Source organism: Perissodus microlepis, chromosome 11 (genome assembly GCF_051167445.1).
Source record: "Perissodus microlepis isolate ML-2025 ecotype Zambia chromosome 11, ASM5116744v1, whole genome shotgun sequence".
Lineage (NCBI taxonomy): Eukaryota > Metazoa > Chordata > Actinopteri > Cichliformes > Cichlidae > Perissodus > Perissodus microlepis.
In genome coordinates this window covers 33,175,400-33,193,876 of record NC_140471.1, presented here as the reverse complement: position 1 = coordinate 33,193,876, position 18,477 = coordinate 33,175,400, and the positions used below count along the sequence as shown (strand labels likewise).

At 43.1% G+C, this 18,477-nt stretch overlaps 1 protein-coding gene across 3 annotated transcripts in view; it reads right to left on the bottom strand.

Annotated features, from left to right (window-relative positions):
* Nucleotides 1-1,163: 1,163 nt before the first annotated feature.
* The window catches only part of satb1b (SATB homeobox 1b), a 57,987-nt gene continuing 40,673 nt past the window's right edge, over nt 1,164-18,477 (bottom strand). For all 3 annotated transcript variants that reach the window (XM_084944280.1, XM_084944279.1, XM_084944281.1), the window contains exons 12-13: nt 5,194-5,400; nt 1,164-3,351 (exon numbers count right to left, since the gene is read on the bottom strand). In XM_084944280.1, coding sequence (XP_084800406.1) covers nt 2,731-3,351; nt 5,194-5,400 — 828 coding nt within the window. In that variant the 3' untranslated portion in view covers nt 1,164-2,730. The remainder of the gene's footprint in view (nt 3,352-5,193; nt 5,401-18,477) is intronic.

Below are 18,477 nucleotides of genomic sequence, written 5' to 3'. Positions count from 1 at the left end.
CACGATCCCCTGAAATAACACCATGTTTGCCGAAGACTTTTTTTTACAGCTGCTGGAGAACACCGGATAACCCCTCTGTAGGATATTTCACTTTATAGCTGAACTTTTCCAGAAAACATCAGAAATCAAGTCTTGAACCACTGTTAGAGCAAAGTATTAGCCATCTGTGTAGAAAAACCTTTTGTAAGCGTGCGGCAAATATAGCTGATCCTTATGAAAACAGTGATAATGAGGAGGAGTATTACGCTAGAGTTCCTGTTTGTTGGTGCCTTCACCTCTGTTTGTCAGTGAGTAAGCCATTTGTAATGTCAAAATGGAGAAATAATGAAGCATAATGGCGCCTCTTTGCTCTGTGACATGCGGTAATGTTTTTTTTTATCACCTCTTAACACTTATCGTGTACCCTCTGATCACCTCTGACAAAAGGATGTCCTCTTGAGAGCATCTGACACTTCTATATGTCTGTTTCGTTTGATTGTTCTTTTCCCGTGAACGTACACAACATTGCACTGTGGATTTCTTTCTATATTTATGGGATAAAAACAGCACAACACAAAGGGAACGCTGGCCCAGACAGGCTGGCACATATCTCAGGGTGTGAACGGGTGGGGGTAATTTCCTAAAGGTGTAGACACCTGGCCCCGCCTGGGGTTTACGGCAAGGTCAGGACACCTGCGCTGTTTTATAGCCGAACTTCCTGCAGAGGGCTTTGCTATTACAGGTGTTCACACCTAACATTTATTTATTTTAGATTTCAAAGGTGGTTCACATACACTCAGCATGGAGAAGTGGAGATGCAGCAGAAGAGCCCCGGTACAGTCGGTTTGGGAGGAAGAGGCACGACAGAATGGTGATTCAGCTTTGTACGGTGAGCTTTTGCACAAACTTCAAATATATTTACAATATTAAACAATCAATGATTCATAAGATGTGATATTTACAGATATTACAAGTGACATGGGTTCAGTGATCGCAGCGGAATGAGTCAGTAACTGGAGTTGATCTTTCTTAGCAGAACTTGAAAGAAAAAAGCAAAAAGAAAACCAAGAAAAACCAAAAAAAAAACAACCATTTCACATCGTTTCCTCTCCTGTTTCCAGAGGAGACAAACACGCCTCTGGTGTCAAAAGAGCCTGGTCAAGTTAATGCCAAGAAATCTGTGGTACAATACAAACAGTTTAATTGTGTAATTAACAATCAATAACCACTTCTAGTTAGAACATTTCTGCCGAAAGGAACCGAGAAACACTTATAAAACAGTCAGTCGTAACAAAATAACTGGTGTTCTCATTGAAATGAACTCATAAAAAAGAAACACTTTTTTACAGAATATTTATACAGGAGTAGCTTTTTGAATTGGATTCTTAACCAAAGGAAGACACATCGCAGACATCGATTTTCACACAGATTGCATATGTTTTTCTTTCTAAGGTGTTCTATAGGTTAGTCATTTTACCTAAGCTTATTTGCATGATAGTAAAAATTGCATACAACATTAATTGTGAAGCTTGTAGCATGAGTTGCTTGACATACAGCACTTTTTATAGGCAACCTTTAAAGCACATTTCTCCATTTAAAACGTTTAAGACACTTCTTGTTTTTACTGCCCACTGAAATTACATTTATAAATAGAAACAAGATTGGTGGAATAAAAAAAAAGAGAGAGAGCGCGCACAAGGAAACATAAACTGTTTTTTTAGGTTTTTTTTTAGAAAAAGTAATTACATCAGAAACACTGCATGAACTGCAAATAAATAATGTCAGACAACATAAACATTGTGAAATTCACATTTCCAACTGTGTGGCAATTCAGAAAGTTACAGTGACAAAGGTTTTGCAAAATAATCTAACATCGGCAGTGCCGTATAGTACAAGGCATTTGTTGGCATAGTTTTTTAAGACTGTATTTTTTTACAGTTACAATATAATGTCTATATATATATATATTTATATTTCTTCCCTAACAAATAATATGTAAAGAGACTGAGCTATTCTCGTAGATGCACCTGGGCTGGGTGATCGCGTTCCAGAGTTTGGAGTGATCCATAATCACATTATGCGCTTTTTAAAAAGAATAACTAATCTGCCAGCAGGCTCCAGACTTGATACCTCATAATTAAGGCCTTGTCATCCACATGGTCCTTGATTTCATTTGCTATTTTCTTAAAAAAAAAAAAAAAAATCCAGTTAAACATCACATACGTAAACACCTATCGAAGTCCTAGCAAACTCCAGGGGAACTTTTTTTTCCTTTTTCAATATAATCAGTAGCTCAAAAAGATAAAGTAAGTCAGTGTAAAACAACAGACATAGAGTGCAGTCAGCAAATAACCACGGCAACATACTTAATAATTTTTTTGTGCAGATTATTTAAACGATGCATCAGTCTTTACAGTGAATAATACAAGTTTTACAAAATCGAAAAAGTAGTACTTTTTGTATTACTGAGTCTGAAATGGGCTTTCCAGTGTGTGAACACTCATTTCGCACTGTGAGTTCATATATGTGTGTGTGTGTGTGTGTATATGTATATATATATATATATATTTATATATATATATATATATATATGAACACTCCTCATACAGTCCAGATGCTGTACTGATTGAAAACACTACTTTTCTTTGTTTGCAGTGTGGTGTTTCTGTGGCGGCCAGAGCGTTACATTTAGCACAGTCACCAGTCTGTGTGCACAGGAAAACTCTCAGTACATGTTTCAGAGGGAGAGTCCTACTCCTTGGCCTCGTGCTCCGACTCGGACTGGGCTTCGGCGCCTCGGCCCAGCTGCTCTTCGATCTTGATGGAGAAGATGGTGCTGTTGGTCTGCGTGCTCTCGTCCAGCTCCTTCAGCAGCTCTCCGCTCTCCCTGAAGTCCGTCAGCTCTTCCTCAAAGGCCGGGCTGCTGCTGCTGCTACTGCTGCTGGTGGTGTTGTTGACGATGGCTGCGATGGTGGTGGTGTTGTTGTTGTTGTTAATGGACTCCTTGGGTGCCTTTGCTGGGTGACTGACATAAAAGCGCTGGTTCTGGAAGAACTTGATGATGGTGAGCTTGGGCAGGTCCAGCTGGGCTGAAAGGGTGTGGATGGCCTCCTCGTCGGGGTACAGGCCCACGTCCTGGATGAAGCTCTGCAGGATACCTAGAGCTTCCAGGGAGATCTTGCCTCCACCCGTGCGGGATTTGATGCTCCCTCCGCGGCTGCCTTCGTCCTCCGTTTCGGCCGGAGAGGCGGTGGAGGGTTGGCGAGGTGGCAACCGGGGACCGGTGGTGGGCTGCTGTTGCTGCAAGGGCTGTTGGGAGGGGTGGAGGGACAAGGAGGGCTGGTGCTGCTGCTGTGTCTGAGGCGGCTGAGCCTGCAGTGAGGAAAAAAAAGGAAAGAGGGAAGAGAAAGGAGATGGGGATGTTATCAGTGAACACTTATCGGCGCCTTAATAAGGCCTTTCATTAAAATCAATTGAGTTGTGAGGAAAAATGGGCCTGCTGTGTATAGAACAGGCACTTGGTTGAAGGAATTTTCCATGTAATATCTCATTGAATGCAATCAGTTCTGCAGATATGATGTTTTTCCTTTTTTGGTAGTGGGAGATTGAGTCTCATTGTGGAGGTAGAGGAGGCAACAGCCCCACACCAGCAGACACACTCGTACACATGAGTGACACAATCGGCTCCACGCACACTGGGAATTCACAGGCAAACTGGCCTCTCTATTATATCCTGTGCTGCTTATCGGCCTCTATTGCCCGGCAGTGATAAACAAGCTCCCTGTGCACAATTCACATCGCGATGGTCTGGCTGATTTGCCGCCGTGTGAGAATGCTATCGATGGCTTTCGCTCTGCCGTCAGAGTCCCGTTAGTGTAAACACATGACACATTACTCGTAAAATGTCTCATTGTGTGGTTGGAGAGCGAGTGAGTGGGCAACTCGTGGTCTCTATTGACCCTGCAAAATGGGCGCTCTTTTATTTTCATTTCTGAGTCAGACACTGTAGATAGGTGTTTCATAATGAAGTTTGCAAAACAGCACTTTGCAGGGACTCTGCTTGCCAGCTGCATAAATGCACCCAAAGATGTGATTTTTACTGTACCCATATACTGAGCCGGGCTAGTTCTTGTTGAGCAAATGTGAGCTAATTTGGCTAATGTATCATGTTAGTAAAAGAGCAGCACAAAATAGTTAAACACCAGTCTCCTATGGACACTGTAAAACTGCACCATTAAATCAGAAATAATCCTATTTTATCAATCTGCAACCATTTTGCATTTGCATGCAAAGTATGCACAAAATTCCCTCATTCCATATCTGCTGCTCAAACTGATTTGTCAAAGAAATCCTATTACCTTATTTATATCCACTAAATGACAGTCTTTGTGAAACGCTGCCATTGTATCCAAGTAACCAAATAACTAATCAACCACTCTGCTGTGGCTCAGACTTTTAATAGAAGTATTATTGTACTTCATTAAGATGTTTTGACCGTTAACCGAGCCTGTGTGTTATTTTCTATTCATCTGCCAGATGTCTCTTATAAAGCAGCTCTGTTAAGCAAGTTCAGCCTAATGATATCTTTGAAAACGGTTTTTGCTTAAAAAGTAGCAACTTTTAAGTGTTGCAGTGTTGTTAATTTATGTGTTCGCAGAAACTCCTGAGTGCTGTTTATTCGAATTCCTGGAGAATTACTGAAAGAAGAAGTCAAATGGGGAAAATTAAGGTTTCCCTTTTTTTTTTTTTTTTAAACGAAATTATTTTCGACACAGACCTTTGGAAAACAGGATATGCACAGATACAATAATCAGACTTCATTAGGATTTTTAAAAATGATTCTCTCCACTGTTACATAATATCTTTAAACTACTTTTCATAAAGAAATTGTACCAAAAAGAGATCCAAATCACAAGCACAAATAATCAAATTGCTTTGATTTAGCAATTAGTGATCCATCTATCCATTTTTTTTAACAGCTGGGGGAGGGGAGCACCTTATATTTTACTTTGACATCCACACCTAAGGGCAGTTTAGAATAAGCAGTTAACCCAACACGTGATCAGCCACAGCCAACCAGTGGATTCAGCCCCAGAAACATATTGCTGTGATTCAATATTCATGTTCTGGAACACATCTGTTGTAGTTTTAGCTCGGTGCCTTGCCCAAAGGCACTGGCTCAGGTCATAATCTTGTGAAAAATATCACACTCACCTGTAGCTGGTCACTGGAAATGTGCATCAAGTGCGACGGCCGCTCGTTGTGGTGCTGCTGGCCGGCGCTGCTCTCCTGCTCGTAGATGGCATCGCGTTCGGCCTGAGAGAGGCTCAGGAAGCGTCGGATCATGGAGAGGTTCTCCCAGAGTGTTCGGTTCTCTGGAGACGGATCCTCTTTCCAGCGCAGCAGCTCACAGAGCCAGCCCTGGAAAAAACATTTGAAAGGAAGGAAGGAGAAGGAAGGAGAAAAAGGATACAAATCAGTAAGAATGTACTGCAATTTGGACCGTGATCTCCAAAATGTTTAAGCACAGTTGCAGCCCTAAAAAGGCCAAACAAACAACCAGACTACAAATCTTAAAACGGAGATGCTTCTATCGGAAGCATCAAAGTACTGTGAGGAAGAAAAAACCAATGTGACACCATTTCAAAATAATTAACACATTTTTTCACTAAAATGAACAAAATAAAACGAAAACCACACTCATAAAATGCACCATTGGGTTTTTTTGGGTTACACAGTTGAAGATGAAGACGTAAGGTAGACAAGGTCAAGCAGCACAGCAGGAGGGAACATTTTAATATGACAAGAAAGACATACTGGCATATTGAGTAGCACCCTTGGGAGGAAGTGAGTGACTCCCATGTTTAAAATGCTCCAGCAGAGGGCCATGAAAGACAGAGCTGAGGAACAGTATAAGACAAGTGCACTAAGAAAAGGCTTTATTTGATTAATACAATGCACAAAGAGGTCTGACCTTGATGATTAAAAGATTCAGCGAGAGCCCGACACAGGAAGCGCAGAACCCCCACCCCCCCACATGTATTTCACTCGTAGTTGTTCATGTATTTGAAAACATGACTTAAACATGCATGATAAAAGTTGGTCTCCTTTTAGAGACATTGCATCATTTGGTCATACTGCTTTGATATTTTATTCTTTGTTATATTAATTTTTTGTTGTTTAAATAGGGAACTAATCAGTTGCTAAAATAATCAAGATGTTCGAGTTCATATGTTCATTGGATGTTTGAAGATCAAGATACAATACACATACGAATCTAATGATAAATTGAAATGACCAAGAAATCAGTGGGCAGGATTATTGCTCATAAAAACAGCTGCAGGTAGCGATGCACCAATATGTCAGCTTATTATTGGTACCATCAGAGTTTGCTGATGTCGACTGACATCCACATAATCAGCAAAAAACATGAAGACTTAGCAAAGTCAGGCTACGTTTTGTTTTCAAAATATGAAAAATGTAAAATGTTTGCTTCCCCAGTATAAAGGGAGAACACAATAAAAATAGAAAATGATCAGAACTGTTGCTTGGTCAAACTATTATTTAAAGTGTTGGTAACATCGGTGTTACTCGACTCTAACTACTAATCTCACTTCCCTTTCATTTCTTTACAAACAGAAACGCCTCACGGTCACAGTTGCTAAATGTGTGTTTATGTTTGCTCATGGAGCCGAGTGAAAGACTGAGGACTGCACAGACAGAAGGGCTCTACAGGGGCTGAGTGACGTGGTCAGACGTGATGACCTAAACCTCAGCAGGCCAGTGTGTGAGTGTGTGAGTAAGAGTGAAAGGAAATAACGTACTGAAGAGCTGCGTGGGAGAGAGAGAAGGGTAACGAAGTGGGGGGGCCTGCAGTGATGTGGGCATGAAATTGTAGTGAAGCTAGAAGAGAGCTGTAAAGGAACAAGAGAGGATGAAGAAGGAGGGATGGCCGCGGAGCAAAAAGCAGCGAGGAGGAAACGCGGCGTCAAAGACAGGCAGCGAGGTGTGTGAGTGTGTGTGTTACAGAGGGCCGCTCTCTCAGCCGGGTAGTCTGTCCTGGCAGCGCGACAGAGCGGCGCTGTAATCTCCCGGCCAGTGCGCGGCAGCACCTTTCATTTCCACAGGATTACACCGTGCTGCTGGTCTGCACGCAGACACACATGCACACACACAGAGGGCAGAGCCACACCGCCACACTGCATGCAAGAGATAACTCAGCAGTTTGGTTGTCCCCTGTTCCAACTCCTCCCATAAGCCACATCAAACCCAGGAGGGGTTTTGGAGGAAGGCGAGAGGGGGAGAAAGAGAGGGAGAGAGAGACATAAAGGGAGGGAAGGAGAGAGAGAAAGGTGGGGGAGAGGGGGCCATAAAGCCTGCGTGCCCACCTTGTTCCTTTGCCACGTTTATTGTTGCGTTTTTAATTTGCATGCAGAGGGATTTGGACGGCGCTCCAGTTGGGCTGTCTGTGGTTTCAGCTGATTCGGTAGTGAGGAAGAACACACACACACACACACACACACAGACACCCCCCCCCAAAAAAAACAAAAAACAAAACACAAACAGACGCACACAAACCACCACACACCATCTTGTCAAAGCCAGAGAAACAGTACCCCAGCCCAACGATGGAGTAATCCAACTCAAACACTCCCCAAACCAGCAGGATTAAACCCAAAGTAGCAGAGCCAATCAAACAAAGGCGCGACGTGAACTCCATTCCAATGCCAGGAAGTCCATTTGATGAAATAAAGTACAGAGTTTATTAGTTCACAAGTGTGAATGTTCGTTTGTGTGGCTTTTTTTCTCTCTTTTTTGCTTTCGACTGTTTCTGGGCTGCCATAGACGATGCTGAAGGAAGAATCACGTGCCACGAAGAAAATAATGTTTTTAAACGCCGCCCCTGTCCAACACTGCGGACAGTGGACAGTCAGCACTTTCCAGCTTCAAGAGCTCTGTTTGTGTTTGTCTAATTGCATTGCTTCCACAGTCCAGGCAGAGGCAGGGGGACGGCAGAGAGGACAGAGATGGAGAGGGACAACGAGAGCGAGACAGAGAAAGAAGTGAGCAGTTCCCTCTTGAACTTTGGAAGAAATAAAGTTGGGATAAAGTAAAGTAACAAATGTATTGTAAAATACGGCATACCATGAAATTTATTTGATATAAAACCTACTTAAATATGACTATTTTTCACGAAAATTACCCCATCAACGAGACTTTATGTTCAACATTCCCGCACTCCACTGATATTACCATACTGTTTCAAATCTGTTTTCCCCTTTATTGTTTAATGTAATTTGTTGAGCCTCTCCACTGCAGCTGACAAGCACCAACTGCTCTTGATTGGATCATGGAACTTGCTGCCCCTGCCACTAAAGTGTTCCAATACGGCCCAGAAAACAAAAATCTAGGGCTCTTCAATGCAGTGTACTCAGTGTTTTGTTGAAGATCATTAAGGGCTCTCTATAAATAAACAGAACAGGTAGTTCAGAACAGGCCTGTTTGACGACCAATAGAGAATACGGCGCTCTCTCAAAGTGTTTCACAACAACATTGTTGTAAAGGCATTTTCTCATATCGCATGACTACAAAATGCTGCAGCAACAGGAACCAAAAGTCTACTTATACTTGCTACACTGTCTTTGGCTGATAACTTTGATAATGATCAGTTACAGCAAACCTACATTCATATCAGAAACAGAAGTAACAGATTTATTTTTATTAGGTGGACTCTACAGTTCTAATCTTCGCACCTCTCATCCCCCCTCACAGTTTGCAACCGCAGAAAACAATGTCAGCCAAGCTAGAACTCAACACCCAGCAGAAAAACGACGACCAAACTTAACAAATGTCTGTGTTGGAAGCGTAAACGTTCATTTTCCTCAGTCTCCTCTGCGTCTGCCGCACCTGTAATTTGCCCATGGTGGGAAATCACTTGCACTTTCGGAAAACGCCACAAAGTAGGCCTTTTACGGTTTTCCACTAAATTTTCTCTCGGGTGAAAACTATTGCGTTGTTTTCATTTGAATCATTAGTTTGACCTCAAAGTCACACCTTTGACCCCAAAAATTGCAATTATTCATGACATTCTGACTTTTTACTGACAATTAACCTTCACTTTAAGGGTTAATAAATCACATTTACTATGCATTTAAGGACAAACAGCTGACCTAATAAAGAAAGCTATGGCTCAGGAGATCAGAGGTCAGTTCTCAGGCTGCTTGTCCTTCGCATACTCTAAATACTGGACTACAAATTGCCCCCATGTGTAGCTATTAGCATGCGAGTGTTTAAAGTGAAAAAAATGTTTCATAAATGGGTGAATGTGGCTTGTAGTATAAAAAGCGCTTTGAGCAGTCAGCAAGACTAGAAAAGCACTATACAAATACCCGTCCATCCAAACACATTTTTTCCAACCTAGATAACCTCAGAAATCACAGATTAAGTAGTGAACTGGAAAGGCAGTTTATTTGGATCCAAAGCACATCTCTCAGTTGAACTCACAGATGCTGCAAACAGGTTCATTGAAGCAATAAGTACTGAAAGGCATAGGATTATCTTGCTATGCTGGCACACACCTGCAACAATATTGCGCTGTAATCCGCTGCCTCTGGGTCATTGTTGCTTAATTATTAATTACTTTCAAACAACTGGACTGACAATCAAGGATTCTTTTTCTTGTTTTGAAACAGACATGACCGGTGGCTCATGGGGCTACGGGGTCATGGGGTGCCAAATTAAAAGAGCACCTCGGGGCCCTAGAGGTCAGATCTGAGCACAGCCCCATGAGCTTCAGCAGACCATTGTATAATATTGATATAAATAGTAACCGGGTGTTCTGAGAGAAACGGTTTCCTTGCAACACAATAGTTGAATTCATGCGCAAGATTCACCCAGCTATGCAATGCAGTACACCGTGTATGTGTGCTGCAGTCACAAGCTGCCAATGAGAGCATAGGCCTGCTCTGTCAGAGAACAGCATGTTATTCACCGCTCAACCCACCCACCCATTCACCACCAAACTACTGCTGCAAACACCCCCAACATGGAAGCTCGGAGGAACGTTTAAAAAAAAATCTGGCTCTGCTGCGAGACAGGCCGAGTGGACAGACAGGCAGACAGACAGGGAGAGGTCTGTCACATGGCCTGGACCAACACCTTCCCCCTAATCTCATTTGCTTGTTATCAGCCCCATCAAGCTGACCTCGGCCACCACAAAAATAAATAACTAAAATAAGCCAACAGATGTCCATCAATTTGCCATTTGAGGTTTTTCCCGCCCTCCTTTCTCAGATTACTGCGTGACCAAAAATAATGCCTCACATTCAACCCAACAAAAAGTACTTTGAGCACCATTTGGATTTTAACCATCTGGACAAAAAAGGCCATGATGACACAAAAAAATGAAAAGGGTATACTCGGTGATGAAGAAATGATTGTGGCTATTGTTGTGGCTGGCTGGTTGGAGGAGAAGACGGTTTCTGAGACAGCCAGACAAACCTCCTGTGTCTGAATAAGGGAGCGAGCTAAAAGAAAGGGGAAGACAATGCATCACTGTCTTTCCTCCTCCTTGAACCTGGCAGAGGCCCAGCACTGGCAGGCAACACTATGCAGATAAACGCAGCCGATAACACGGTATGTTCAAACCTGTTTCTCCTCCCCGAGCACACCAATCCAGCGTCTGCGCACGCAGGTTCAACCCTGCGAGGTAACGTGCGGCGTGTTGTAAATACATTACGGCATGGTGGACGCCCATCTGCTGACGACGGTGGAGTCTTGAGATGTTCCCGATGCTTTGGCATATGCGAATCTCCCGCAACAATAAGCAATAATTGACTGCACATTTCTGGGCCAGATTCCTTTGCGGCGTGTGGGTCTTTATATGCAAACAGAAAAAGCTTTGACTGTACGAATTGTTTCTGGCATACAGTGAGGATGAAAAGGCAGTGGAAACGGGGTCAGTAGCCTTAATTGAACTGCAGTGGCAATTGGAAGGACGGCCAAAAAAATATACTAAGAGCACATTGTTCCCATCTCTTGTAACAGATGAACTCTGTGACAAAAATGTACACTTCTTCAAGTTCAACTCAATTGTGTTTGTGTAGTTTGCCTTCTCGGAGCAAACGTACAAACTCCCACAAACTTCATCTAGCCCTTTAACAAAAGGACAGGCCTTAATCCAAATATATGTTCCTCTGTGGGGGTGATCCAGTGATCAATGCTTAAAGGGAAGGAATTAATTTGCAGTTCAGCTAAGGATTTACCACATTGATTATCGTTGCACCGCTGCAGCTAGATGAATATGTTGGGTTATGCGGGGAATTTATTATGTAGCCAAAGTAATCGTGTTTATTTTCTTTCATTCTCCGTGTGATAGGCAGATGATCAGGACAAGGGCAAGATTTGCACTAAAAATGTCTGCTAGCAAGATTTGAACATACAAATTTGTCTCGCTACTGGAATGGAAAAGATTACTGAACTGTGCATTCATCATATATCCAAAGTAATGCAAAGTAATCGTGTTTGCATTATTTCTTTTACTTAAGAGAAGGTTTGTGCTGGAAATGGCTTTGCTATATGACAAAATACTAATGTATCCAATGTTGCTGAAAAGGAGATTACTGAGCTCTGTTTCAGGCCGCTTTATGTTGCATTTATAATGCCGCTTCTGGCTAGACTTTATTTCTTGATGCATAGTTTTTGAGAAAGACCACGCCAATACTAAAGAGCCAATACTAAATCTGATCAATTCTGGAGAAACTAGGGACCCGCCAAATCACTAGTTTGCCTCTCTAAGCTTTTTCTCTGACAACTCATGAGTGGATATTAACTACAGAAGACAACACGGCACTGAAAGTGTGAGGCATTTCCAATGGATCGAGAGAAAAACGTTCAGTGCATTTATTACTTTCTAATAATATACCACCTTCTTTGTATCGTATCTAAGGCTGTTCACCAGATGGTGATCAAAGAGTTGAATTTATTGTTAAGCCACATTTTTATTTACCTCTGCATAATTTTTCATAACCTCACCATCTGATTCTAATTCACACGCAGGTCCTAGGCCCTCATGAAGGAGGCAGACTACAAAACAAACGGATCAAACGACCATCTTTGTAAAATGACAGACAGGCCCCAAGGATGGCTGGATTTGCGACTGCAGAAATTAATGATAAAATTTCTAGTACGGACGCTTCTTTCTTATGGAAAGCTTTTAAGAATTAAAAACTGAGTCATCTAAATCTTTAGAAACTTGCCTTTAAAACTCTATTTTTTTTAGTTATTAAATCTCGTTGATACGACTCTGATGTCTTGTCAGAGAGGATGCTTTCCAGATTGTGGTTGCCAGATTGTGTTACTATCTTCTTTTGTGAGGATGTCAGTGGCTGAGCTTTAGGAGAGAGATTCGCCAGTCTGAATCATACATGCCAAACATTTAATCTCTATTCGAGCTGTGACACGGAGAAGTCTTAGCCAAACAGCGAGCGTTTTCTGAAGAGGGGTCGCGACCTCTCCAGATACAATAAGCAAGTTGACAACAATAACAGACTGACAGCTAACGCGACGCACATTGTGAGGGCGAGGCATGACTGTGCAGGAAATGGCCCTCTCTCTGTGTCAGCACTCCTTCCCAGAAACAATACCGACTAGCTCTGTGTGGCAGTTTACGTCATGGCTGCCGAACCAATAAAGCATTGAGGGTATTTTCGAGCAACCAAATAGAGGCAGATGGAGCATAAAGAATAACCAAAGGCAAATGACCAGTCCATCAAAAATGGAGCACATTAAACATCTGTGTGGTTACAGTTTCTTTTTTTTTAACCACACATTTTATTCTTTTCCAGCAAAGTTCTTCACACACAACTGCACATAACACAGTAACAATTGTACGACCAGGGACTTTCCCACAGTCGTCCTCCTGCAGAAAATCCTGATTGTCTGCAGGATGAACGCGCTGCCCGAGCCCAAGGAAAAAAATTGTTATAATTTGCATATCCACAAATTAAACTGTTGTAATATTTTGCTCAGTCCTGACCAAACACTTGCAGGAAATATATTTTCTCTCCTAAGAAGGTAAACTTCACATTTTAGTGGACTCTTTGTCCAGGAAAGCACCACAGATTTTTCATGTGTACAAAATGGCTGAAAATGGAGTCACTGATGATGCTACAGTACACGTGTCTCTCTGTATCAAATATTAGTATTGTTGAAATTGCACCATAATCTAGTTTAGCCTGGTGGTGGGCTGATATTTGTATATCCGCACTGTCTGCACAGCCACACTGAATGTTCAAACACTGTCCTCCATCCACAAATTTACCTCTTGTTTATAATCTTTTCTATTCAATACTGCTGAGGCAGATGGAGGATGAATGCACACAAGACAACAAACACATCGAAGATGAACTGCAGATAATCAACAACTGCAGCAACATTACAAACACAGAAAGCACCTACATGGAGTCTGATTCCATCAATTATAAGAGCTTGATTGAGATTTAATTCAAAGCTGGGGTTTAATTGCTAATATCAAAGCATAATTAAGCTGATAAATCATGACTGATCTTATTGAATTAGGGATTGAAATAGCAGAGAACCTGCAAATTGTCTATGTCAGCTAAATAAGTGTTCTTAATTGTCGACAAGTTTGCAGATTTTAGTGAAACTGATCAAATATTTAAAGTCAGACAAAAGATATATGTTTTTTTTTGTTTCCTATTCAATTTGAAGGGACTTGTCTTATAAAATAAAATCACAATTTTCAAATGTTGAGAAAATAGCTGAAAAACCTCAAATGTCTCTGTGAAACATGGCTGGAAGCCCTTCGTCAGGCTCAGTTCATGCAGTATATTGTAAATTTACCTACTAATAGAATTCAATGTGGATAAAGTGATTAGTAGTGAGAGGCAGTCATCCTCAGAGGAAGCAAAGAGACAGAGAGGAGATTTTGAAAGACAGAGAGGAGAACAAATAATGCTAGCAAAACCAAGTGAACGTAAGCAGGATGAGGACTTAGATAGGTCCTAATATCTCCCCATGCAATTCCCCCTCTCTCACACTCTGTATGCACGCACACTAGCACAGATACACACTCTCTCTCTCTCTCTCACGCTGCATCTGCCGGAGCTAGTGGCTGTAGTTAAATTGAAATATTTCCCGGCGTGTGTCAGAAGCATGCAGAATGGTAATTATGACAGATCTGATTAGGCGGGCCGAGTCGGGCGGCTCCGGGCTGCAGGTGCGACCTTGTGCATTCCTGCGTGTGTAAATAAAATTAATTACAAGCGTAGGGGGCGCGCAGCGCGTGACATCAGCGCGCACAGGGGGGACTCCCACGGGGGGCACCCTAATGGAATATTTTCCCCGAGTCTAATAATACAGTTGGTATTGACTTGAGGTAATTAGGGGGATCATTAAAGCGCTTTTCCCGGCGTATTTGCCTGCCTGATCAGATTAGCGAGAATGGGCCTCAGAACAAGCCCTGTGTGGTCTGTCAGGAGAAGTGGAGACAGTGGGAGTGGGTTAGCTTGCTAACATTTGCAGGAAAGAAAAAGCTAGCAAAACCCTGTGCCTGTCAGTGGAATAGGAGTAACTTTTTCTAACAAGCCAGAAAACAGTGAGAACTAGTGATGTGAGCTGTGTGACAGAATAAGCATCGGTTAGGCTTATTTATCGAGAGAGCTCTAGTGCTACTTCAGTTATGTAGCGAACTGGCTAACAGCTGCTGTGCTCCACGAAACATTTGTCATATAGTAATGTACTAGAGGTGATGAGGATGAGACAATTTGGAGTCTTGACAGTCGGGGCAGATTCCTAGTTTGGACTGCAGGGAAGGAGGTGGGCGACGAGGGGGGAGGGAGTTGTGCGGTTGGAGACAGATGGGGTGAGAGGTGGCACGTAAGGCGTAAGTGAGAGAGATGGCAGGAGAGACACAAAGTGCTCTGAGCATGCTCAGTGAGACCCCGTGCTCCCACTAAGAGGAGGAGGGCTCAGAAAACAGGCTGGTGGGAATTCCACTGTCCATTAAACAATAAGAGAAAGGCTCATTTCAGAGGGAGGGGAAGACTTACCGTTTGCAAGATAATTCGTTCACTAAATTAATTATTCAGACAGCTGGGTCTCCAGTTCAAGAAATTGTGTCTTTAATAATGGAGGGGATCTGGCCTAGCCTGTTTCCCATGGCAACCTAATAACCAAGCAGGCACAGGAGATAAATAAATAAATCAATTAATAAACAGTCACGGCCCTTTTAGATCCCCAGGGGCTGTGATATGCTCACTCTGATCTGCCTAATTTGAGAGAGAGAGGTGAGGAGAAGCACACAAACAAAAATTAAGACTTGATGCCAGCACTGCTGTAACAGTAAAAGTCAAACTTGTGGGAAGCGATGCAAAACTGTAACAAGTACCAGTGTAACATCTTCACTGTCGATTCTGACGATCTATGGATGCCACCGATTTTCATGCAAAACGCGACTTTTAATATTCCGACCCCGAGCAGCTCCTCACAACAGACAAACCTCTGAACGGTCACAATCTAGACAGAGACACCGAAAAGGTCAGCCATCTGCCCCTCTTGTAAAGCAGCCACTGGATGGAGCAGAGCTGCATGTGTGTGTCTGGTTTGGTAAGCTAAGAAAAGCTTTCATGTCCATATAAAACATGTAAAACCACTAAGCGGATTCTACCCGTAACAGGAAATTAGCAACTTTGGAAACATGAAGCAGTCACAGTTATGTGGTCACCCTCCCTTCCTCCTATCAGTATCCCCACCCGCCGCCGCCACCCACCTTCACCCAATAGTCCATATCCTTAGACCAACGAGGCACTCACTCCCCGCCATCACCGGCCCCCCACCACTCCCCTCCTCCACTCCAGGGACTGCCGTGCCAGGCGGGTGCAGGGTGACAGATGGCATACACCAACCTCCCCCCCCTCTCTCCCCTACTGCACCAGCCCCCCTGCTCGGCCCCCCCGGTGGCGCAGCGGCGGACCAGATCAGTGCCATTCTGTCTCATTAGAGCCTGGCTAATTAGCGTAGCCTCTTCCAGGGGAGAATGAGCGAGTGAGAGAGGGAGACAGAAAGAGAACGAGAGATGGGGAGGGAGGGCGCCGTTTGTGGTGGTGACTGCGTTCTGTACTCCACTGGCCATTGAGGAGTCGGAGGGCTTTGAGCCCCGCAGTGCGCAGGGCTCCCAGGGTGCTTGTTTTATGACAGCAGGGACTCTGATTCCATCCACCGCACAGTTCCTCTCAGGAAGTGTTGGGAATGTTTAGACATAAAAGTCGTGTCAAAGGAATGCCCCCGATCCGCTCCACCCCACCCTCAGCCGACCTCCCATCGCTCAGCTGAATATTAGCTGCCCTCTCCGTCAGGCTAGCCAACACAGCAAGCCTCCCCTGTTAACATGAATGAAAACAAAGCACTGCAGCTTGCTAGATAGTGCACTAGCCCTACTGAGCCAGTTAATAATGTTGACATCAACTCCAGGCTATCCAGATCATAGCTTGCACCTCTGCAGGCTAAAATGAAATGGGCCGTTTGGCAAATAGCACAACTTCTGGCAGTGTCAACGCTGGATTTGAACCAGCAGCGCGCAGTTGTTTTCTCCAAGTCTGACATCTCCTGAAGCTAAATGGAGATGGAGCATTCTTGGAGCGTTCGATCAGTTTGAATCATTGAGAAACGGATCATGAATAATGATTTCGATTTTATCAAAGAGTAAACACAATATGTATCCTAATAAATCAGAATGGCTTTGTGGATTGCTTAAAACAATGAATGCTCTGACTTCAAGTAAATAGCAAACATTAATCTGATAAAGTATTATGGCTCGGGTTAGAGTCACTGCTCTATAGTTACTACTCTGAATATGTGGCAGTAAAAGAGTGATTGAAACGCAACGTTGAATATGTGCATGTGGAGGGTGAGGACTGGCAGAGGCCTTCAGTGGTTACGAGCCCTAAGAGAGGACAGAATGGCTGCGTTCCAAAAACTCCCCAAACACCAGCCGACATAAATATGCACACTGGAGTATACATGCACTGGTCCACGCACTCAATGTGCCTCCTCAGAAAAACACACAGTACATGCTCCACACCTAACCGCACGCTCAGTGGAGCGTGAACCAATGAGCAGGCTCGGGTGAACTTTTCTACTCAAAGTATTGCTGTCTGTGGCCTCCGTCAGGTCACCATCTCCCATCTTTCTCTCCTTAAAGATTGTCAGATCTGTTCTCCTCTTCTCGGCTGTCTCAGATACGCTAAATACACCAAGTGGTGTGCACCTACCCGCATGTGTCCCAGTCACCTGGTCCCGTGCTTATGTAAACATACTGGGAAACCCTAAGCTGAGCTGAACAGGCAGAGTTTGAAATGCAAACCAAGCAGACAGGACAGTGCCAGTTTCAGTGATGAGGCCTCTTCCTTCCCCTCCCCCCATGATTATTTCCCTGGACCCCATATGGGCATCCTGCCAGTCTAGCCCATCCTCCATCCTCATCACCAACCACAGTACCAGCAGTCTCTGCTGGCATGGTGCTCTACCCACGGCTCGGATGGTTATTTTTTTTCCCCTGCAAGGCTGCAAACCTCTCTTGACCTAAGCTTAAGTGATGATTTTGAACATTGTAAATGGATACATTCAGCTGTTCCTCTCACTGATTTAGACAAGCATTTTACTAGCATTTTAAAAACCTAAAAAATGTTTTTAAAGCAACACCTCTTTTAAAAACGAGTAACCAATGTAGCCAATAATATGTAGTATGACTAAAGAGACCACAAATCACTGCTAATCACTAACGAGCTTATTGTGGGTATGTGTTCTACAACAAACCTTCTGGTTAAAATAAAACTAGTGCCATCTTTTATCAGTTAGCATAAAGGCAGCACACTTTTACTGGATATGATATTTCATGTTTAATAATCAAAATCTACTAATATTTTCATCGTTAATCAATAACTATTATATTGACTAATCACTTGGTTTTGTTAAATCGGCAACAATCTTTTGAAAAAAATGGCCGTCATAATTTCCCAGGAACCAAGGTGACGCACTGAGGAAGAGAACAGGACGTCTGCTTGTTTCTTATCTATTTAGGAATCTGTGTGTGTATTCCTGTCTAGCTATCTTTGTGAGGACCGAAATCTGCATTCTACTATACTTGTGAGAACCAACAGTCACTTGTGAGGACACACTCACCAGTCCTCACAAGTTTGAGGCTCAAAATGTATTTTTAGTGTCAGGATTACAATTAGGTTATGGTTAGGTTTAGGGTTAGGGTTAGGCATTCATTTTTAATGGTTAAGGGGCTAGGGAAACCATTATGTCAATGAAGGTCCTCACTAAGATAGCTGAACGAGCTTGTGTGTGTGTGTGTGTGTGTGGGTAGCGGGAGGGTTTGTTCTCATTTCTTGACAATTGTTCACCTGCTTCGGGTGTATTGCTAGAGACCTGATTTAGTGCAGTGTCAAGTCTTTGTATTTTGACTAAGAGCTG